Source organism: Vicugna pacos, chromosome 7 (genome assembly GCF_048564905.1).
Source record: "Vicugna pacos chromosome 7, VicPac4, whole genome shotgun sequence".
In the NCBI taxonomy this organism is placed as follows: Eukaryota; Metazoa; Chordata; class Mammalia; order Artiodactyla; family Camelidae; genus Vicugna; species Vicugna pacos.
The window spans coordinates 84,086,627-84,093,950 of NC_132993.1; the positions used below are offsets into that span (position 1 = coordinate 84,086,627).

Below are 7,324 nucleotides of genomic sequence, written 5' to 3' on the forward strand. Positions count from 1 at the left end.
TACCCAAGAGCCGCCAGCCTTTGGGGGCCCCTTGATCCCCTTCTGTTTAGTTTCTGCATCTGTAAGAGCAGAGTAGGGACACCCCACCTTAGGTAGCTTCTGATCAGCGTTCCCCCCCCAGCTCTGCCCACCTTTCAGCTGGGTAGTTCTTCCTCATGGAGCAGCCTCCCTGGCCTGACCCCACTGGAAGCCCCTCTAGGTATTGCCCATGTCCTGGGAGCATAGCTGCCCTAGATGGGACCCTGCTTGACTAGCATATGTGGGAAGCCATTTTGCAGTGTTAGGAATGCTGTCCGTGTGACCTGGCACGGATGCTCTTCCCAGGCTGGGGCCGGAGAGGTGGGAGGGCGTTGGCCGGCCAGGACTGTGGGGAGGGGTCTGGAGAGCCTCCGGGGTGTGGGCTGCTGTCCTTGCGGCCCCTTGGGCCAGTAGGGGGCAGAGGGCACCAAGTCTGGGTGTTTGTTCGGCATCTGAGGTGGCAGATGCCTGCGAAGCTGCCCAGGAAGGCTCAGCCTTGTCCTCCGTTGGCAGGTTGCCGCGGAAGAGCTGTGCTCCCTGCTCGGCCAAGTCTTCCAGATTGTGTATACGGAGTCCACCATCGACTTCCTGGACAGAGCCATATTTGACGGGGCCTCGACACCCACCCACCACCTGTCCCTTCACAGTGGTATGTGAGCAAGGGGGCGGGCGGCCCCGCCTCCCCTTCCCCACCAGGGCTTTGCTGTGAACTGGGAGCCTGCGTCCTCCCAGAACCCCACCCTGGGTAGCTCTGTTGTGTGGTGACACTGTTGCCACCATCCTGGGAGGTTCGAGCCAACGGCCTTTGTTCCCAGACTTCATTGTTCATGTTAATCCGTGGGTTTAGTCAAGGCAAACGCCCCTCCCCTCCCCTTTCAGGCCCCTGGTGGCTTCCTGTATAACTCTGGGGGACGGGAGCATTTTTTTGGCACCACATGTAGCTAAAGTCACTTCGCCTAACTCAGACGAAGGCTGCCCGGGGATGGGGGGCGGCAGGAAGGATAAGAAGGAGCCCCGAAGGCTGTGCTCCTGCCGGGCGCCCTGGGAGCATTCTCAGGAATCCGTTAGTGCACACACGACACTTCGTTTCTGCATAGCCTGCTCTAGCTGAATCTTCTAAACACCGAAGGCACCTGCCTTTCAGAGATGTACTTGATCGAGGATTCATGGCTTCTGTAAGTCAGAGGGGCAGGAAGAAAGATGCTGGAGACAGCACAGCTGTAGCCTCCGGTGCAGAAAGAAAGCCTCTGGTCTTTCTGTGGAGATAGTCCCAGCCCTGCACCCTTCCCCAGCGGTTCGCACATCTTGGCGAACAGCATGGAACCCTTTGCATGTTTGCGAAGCTTGGGGGGCTCTTTGAGGAAGGCCTTATCTCAGGGCTGGTTCTCCCACCTCCTCCTCCTCCTTGTCTTGCTGCTCATGCTGGAGCCGCTCACGGCGCCACAGAGACAGCCCAGCGGAGCCGGCAGTCTGTCCTCACGTGCAGGTGGGGACATTGCAGCTTCCCCAGTGGGCAGCAGGTGGTTTACTGAGCTGTATTCAAACATTCAGCTTTGCTGTGATTGCTTTGGCCCCTGTGCATTAAAATTTCCAGTAGGGTCTTTTTTTTTTTTAAATAAACTTTTTCACTAAAAAGTACATAAATCATAAGTATACAGTTGAATGAGTTTGCACGAAGTAAACACAGGGTGTTCATGATCAGGGCCTCCCTGAGTGGGCTTCCTCCCTGCCAGCCTCCTCTCTGCCCGGGTGTCCTTTGTGCCCCGTCCCTGTGGGTAGGTCTCCCTGTGGGATCCACGCAGGTGCACATGCACACGTTCCACGCATGCACCTGTCTCATACATCACACATGTGCGCACGTCACACGCACCACACTTGCGTGCATGGCTCTTACATCACATGTGCACGTCTCATGCATCGCACACGCACACACTCATGCAGCATACCTGAGCACTCACTACACGTCACACACGTGCTCACATACACACACATCCCCGCTCGTGAGCGTACACGTTAGACGCTCGCACACACACTCCACATTCACATCACACCCCTTACGTGCACACACTCAGACACGCATCCTCTGTTGGTTTCTGCCTCGGGGCCTGCCGGGTCAGTCCTCTCCTGCTGCTGTGACAGGTCACCATGACTGAGCAGCTTAAGCCACACAGATTTAGTCTCTAACAGTTCTGTTGATTGGAGCCCAGTGCGGGTCTCACTGGCTAAAATCAGGGTGCAGGCCGGCAGCCTTCCTCTGAGGCTCCAGAAGCCATTTCCTGCTTTCCAGCTTCTGGCGGCCTCCCTCCCTCCGTTGTCACAGCCCGGGTGGCATCCCTGACCTGTTGTCACAGTTCTCTCTGCCCCTCTGCCCCCTCCATGCTGAAGGGCCCGGGATTCACGTCGAGCCCGCTTGGATGGCCTGGGGCTGCCTCCCCTGTTGTTGGGTCAGCTGCGCAGCAGCCACCGCCCCCATTGCCGTGTCACTTAGCACGTGTGCAGGTTCTGGGGTTTGACACGGGCATCTTGGGACCGTTCCTCTGCCCACCACACACTCTTTCCCGCCACCAGGAGTGGCCTTTTCTCTCCCCGTCCTCTCCTACAGTCCTGTGCTTTCTGCCCCTTTCTCTTAAAGTGGCCCTCGCTGCATATAACCGTGCCTCGGTGTCCCTCCTGGCCTGTGTCACGTGGACCTTAGGTCATCCTTCAGTGTTGCTCAGGTAGCTGCTGTGTACTGGGCCCTTTGCTGATCTGAGAGTCTCGGACACCCCGAGGCCCTGTCTCTGTCCTTGGGGAGTAGCCATCCATGCGTGGTGCCTGGTTGCGTCCAGGCCGGAGGGTCAGACCTGCTGGCTCCGATCGTGGCCTCTGCCCTCACCAGCTGTGTGACATGGGCAAGTTGCATAACCTCCCTGATTCAGTTCCTCATCTAAAAGTTGGGTCAGAGAAGACAGAAGTCACACAGCCCCTCGGACGCTGCCAGGTGTGGTGCCCACGTCCACAAATGGTGCTTTTCTTGTCCCTGAACACTGGGACACGTCCTCCAAAGACCAGAGCGTTGCCCCGGCTCCTGCTCAGACCTGTAGCAGATGGTGCATCTCACAGGACCCCCAGGAGGAGCAGGTGTGGCTGTGGCCCGAGGGGTGCACCCCAGGGGCCTGGCCTTCAGGCTTTCCGTCACCAGGGCTCTGGACCTCCTGTTTAGAGCTTGGACACTGGACTCAGTGCCCCCTCCCTGAGATAACCAGAAGCTTTTATGTTCTGCCCTTTCCGTACAGACGACTCTTCCACAAAAGTGGACATGAAGGAGCCCTATGAGACAGAAGCCAGCACTTTGTGAGTACCCTGTCCTGGCTGTCAGCGGTGCCAGCACATCTGCCTGGCCCCCCTCCTCGACATGGGTCCCTCCCCCACCCGCATCCTTCCACGTTGGAGCCCCGTCCTCCCGGTCTGCCTTCAGGGGCCTTCCAGCTGGCGGGCTCCCCAAGGTCACACCGGTGACATCGTCACTCCACTGAGACCCTGCTAGGCTTCTGGCAGCTCCTGGGTCTTTCCCTGCATGTGTCCTTCTCTCAGACCCTCGTCCTCAGTGGCCGCCGCAGGGGTGGAGGGGTGCAGGCACGGGGCCGGGCAGGGGTGCCGCCCGCCCACTGCTCGGCTCGTGTCCTCGTAGCTCCTTCCCCGAGTGTGCGCACGCGGGCGGCGTCTCGCCCTTGTCCTTCTGCATGCAGACGGCGCCCCACGCCAAGACGGTCAGCGAGAGCGAGCTGAGCGCCACGGCTGCTGAGCTGCTGCAGGACTACATGCTCACGGTACACCGCCACCGCCCAGCTGGCCAGGATGCCCCGGCCCCAGGGGGCCCACGTGCTCCCGCAGGCCTGGCTGGGGCCCGGGCCTTGGGTGTAGAAGCTCCCGGGGCGGGGAGAAGGTGGGGGAGAAAGGCTTGCTTCTCCACTCATGGGACTGGAGGTGAGCATGAGCGCCTCACTTGTGGCTGGGCATCACTTCCTTTCCCACCAGGAGAGTCTTTGGGGAGAGCGTGAGCTGGCCATGGGGGCTAATCTGGCCTCTGGGGCTGGATCACAGGCCTGTCCCTGGGTCTCTGGTGGTGAATGGTGGCAGGGGACTGGGTCATTCCCCAGTAGGGCCGGATGGACCTGTCATCACTTAGCACTTTCTTTCCCACTGTCCCCAACCTCACATGGCTTTGTCACCTGGCCAAGCGTCACTCTGGCCTCCAGGATGCTGGTAGATGGCCCTGGCTGTGGTATGCAGACGCACCCCGCCTGCCCGGCCCCAGCCTTGGCAGACCCTGCAGCACATTAAGGCAGACGATGTGGGCTCCTTGCTGGTCTCAGGCTCCCTGCGCGGGGATGGGGGCCTCAGGGCTGGGCTGGCACTTCCCTCCCTCCTGCCGGCCGGGGCAGCTGCTGGTCCTCTGGGGTCAGGCAGGGTGCGGGCAGGGCCGGAGCAGCACCGGTCACCACGCCCGGCTCTCTCGGCAGCTGCGCACCAAGCTGTCGTCGCAGGAGATCCAGCAGTTTGCCGCCCTGCTGCACGAGTACCGCGACGGGGCCTCGGTGCACGAGTTCTGCATCAACCTGCGGCAGCTGTACGGGGACAGCCGCAAGTTCCTGCTGCTCGGTGAGCCCGGCGGACGGCGGTCTGCGAGGGACGGGGGCTCCGGCCAGCAGGGCCCAGCGATGCTGGTCGGAGGGCTGTCCCTGGGGAGGGAGCAGGGGAGGGCCCCACGGGAGCCAGACCGAGGGCCCGGTAGGCTCTTCAGACAAGGTTCTGGTGGGTGAGCAGGAGCCTGCTGGGTGGACGGGTGGGGACGCCACTCCCAGCCGAGGCCCCAGGAGCTCAGTGTGCGGAGTCAGCGCGGCGGGCAGGGTGGGCGGAGCCTCCCACGGGCAGCTGGACGTGGCCCTGGCTGTCTGCCACCTCTGTGAGGGTGCTGACCCTAGAGAACACGGCTGGTTGACAGTGGCTGGTGGAGGCTCCTGGGTCCTGGGCCCTGTCGCCCAAAATCCAAGCAAGGTGCCCTGCTCCCTGGGGAGGGGCCAGAGCCAGATCTGCTACGTCCCGTCTGACCTCTTGCTGATCCCCCGGCCACCCTGCGTTCAGTCACCAAGGCTGGGGTCTAAGGCCCCTCTTCATGTTGTTGTCACATAGGAGGGGGTCTCTCTTCAGGAAGTAGGTGGTTACCCCCGAGATAGGAGCACAGCTGGGCAGTGAGGCCCCTGCTTGGAGCCCTGTCTCAGCCTCCTTTCTGCCCTCTCCTCTCTTCTCCATTTGGAAGCCTGTGAAGTGGGGCTTCTAAGAGGACTGGAGAGAGTGACGTGAGGGTGTGGTCCCTGGCTGGCGCCAGCCGCGTTAACAAAGGCAGGGCCTGTCCAGAGCCTCCCCCTCAACCTGCCAGGGTTGGGCCAGATGCAGGTGGGTGGTGAGGGGGGGTCCTCCGGGCCGTGGGTCCCCAGGGGCAGGCGCACGTGCACATCCTGCAGGAGGCTCGGGGTCAGCCGTGCTGCGTGCCTGCAGGTCTGCGGCCCTTCATCCCTGAGAAGGACAGCCAGCACTTCGAGAACTTCCTGGAGACCATTGGGGTGAAGGACGGCCGTGGCATCATCACCGACAGCTTTGGCAGGTACCGGCGGGCCACGAGCTCCACCTCCACCTCCACCTCCAACGGGAACAGGGCCGCAGGCAGTTCCGACGACCAGTCCGCGCCCTCGGAGGGGGACGAGTGGGACCGCATGATCTCGGACATCAGCAATGACATCGAGGCGCTGGGCTGCAGCATGGACCAGGACTCGGCCTGACGGCGCTGGGGCCCTGCGGGCCGCCCTTCCCGCGCGGGACCCGGGGCGCAGGTAGCTCTACTGTGAAGGAGGTGCCCTGGTGCTGGGGCAGAAGCTGCGCTGCGCCCACCTGCTCTGGGAGGGGTCTCGTCAGCCAGACCCCGGACAGCTGTCAGTTTTGCACATGACGTTTCTATTGAAACTCTCAGAGACCTTAAAAGAAGTTTACTGCAATGTGAATAATTTATCTTTGGTTGCCAGTGTGTTTCTGCTCCATGAGGGTAAGAGCCGGGGTGTCCACTCTGGCCTGTGTCTCAGATCCACTCGCCCAGGGCTGGGCACGGTGGTCTGGCCCCTGGGCCACCTGTCGGAACCCGGGCTGGGCTCTGTGTACAGCGGGGACCTGATTTGGGCTTATAGCTTTGTGGACACAGGGCAGGGAGCGGGTGTCCTAGGCCCTTGCGGGCGTTGAGTGTCAGGCCGTTGCTGTTGGGAGCTGGGCACCGGGCTCTCTGAGGGGCGCTGGCTGTCCTCTAGCCCCTTGCCCAAGGCCCCTGTTCCCAGGCCTCATCCCCAAAGTGGTGGTCTCCATAGCGACCCCGTATACCACCCCTTCACCAGAAGTGCCATCCCCACCCTGAGAGTGTGTCACCTGGGAGCCTGGGGCCCCAGGTCATCAGGGAGGCTGCTGGGGGAACTGTGCCCTCCCCTTCAAGCTCCTTGGCCTTGGCCACCCCACCAGGCGTGGCACCTACTGCCCTTGGGATGCAGGGAGGCAGTGCGGGTGACCCCAGGGCAGGGCACTGGGTTGGAGGCTGGGGCCTGGGGATCTGCAGTACAGGCACGAGAAGGCCTGTGTCTGGGACAGCCTCCTCACCCAGAATACACCTCCGCCTGCAAGCCCCCTGACTGCGTGAGCCGGAAGCCCTGCGCTCAGCGGGGTGGGCATTTGAGCCTCTGGGAGGGAGGGCAGGGGCGTGGGCTCGCGGCACAGCCGTGTGGGAACCAGGCAGGGGTCTGCAGTCCCTTAGGGTCCCTCCTGACAAGGGGCAGGTCAGGACATGAGGTGGGGTCCCACAGTTTGCTCTGGCCCTGGCTGTCCAGAAGCTGTTTGTGGGCCCAGGCCAGGTGACGGTAAGGGAGACAGTCGGTAGATCTCCAGACGTGTGTGCACATCGGCCTGCCCTGGAAGCATCTGGGACAGCTAAAGGTGCCATCTAGTCCAGAGGCCAGCCCCCTATAGCCCACAGCGCGCTTGTGCATGGTCAGGAATGCTCCTCTCCAGGGCCTCCATCTGCACGTGACCTCCCACTCCTGGTCTCCCTCTTCTTTCCTGGGATGTGGTCCTCACCCTGCAGGTCCCTGGACTTTGTAGAAGAGAGGAGAGGACATGGAGAGGATGGTGACTCTTAGAACCAGGCTGCAGTGAGGGGCCAAGAACTTTGGGGGATTAACTGCTGACGCCCTGAGCAAACACTGCCTTCTTGTACCTCCCCTGGCTCAGGTGC

The 7,324-nt window shown here is 61.9% G+C and overlaps 1 protein-coding gene across 5 annotated transcripts in view; it reads left to right on the top strand.

Annotated features, from left to right (window-relative positions):
* The window catches only part of CCM2 (CCM2 scaffold protein), a 56,092-nt gene extending 50,029 nt beyond the window's left edge, over positions 1-6,063 (top strand). For all 5 annotated transcript variants that reach the window (XM_072965296.1, XM_072965295.1, XM_072965298.1 and 2 more), the window contains 5 exons: positions 532-667; positions 3,294-3,351; positions 3,689-3,827; positions 4,521-4,659; positions 5,557-6,063. In XM_072965296.1, the coding sequence (XP_072821397.1) occupies positions 532-667; positions 3,294-3,351; positions 3,689-3,827; positions 4,521-4,659; positions 5,557-5,837 (753 nt within the window). In that variant the 3' untranslated portion in view covers positions 5,838-6,063. The remainder of the gene's footprint in view (positions 1-531; positions 668-3,293; positions 3,352-3,688; positions 3,828-4,520; positions 4,660-5,556) is intronic.
* Positions 6,064-7,324: the final 1,261 nt, after the last annotated feature.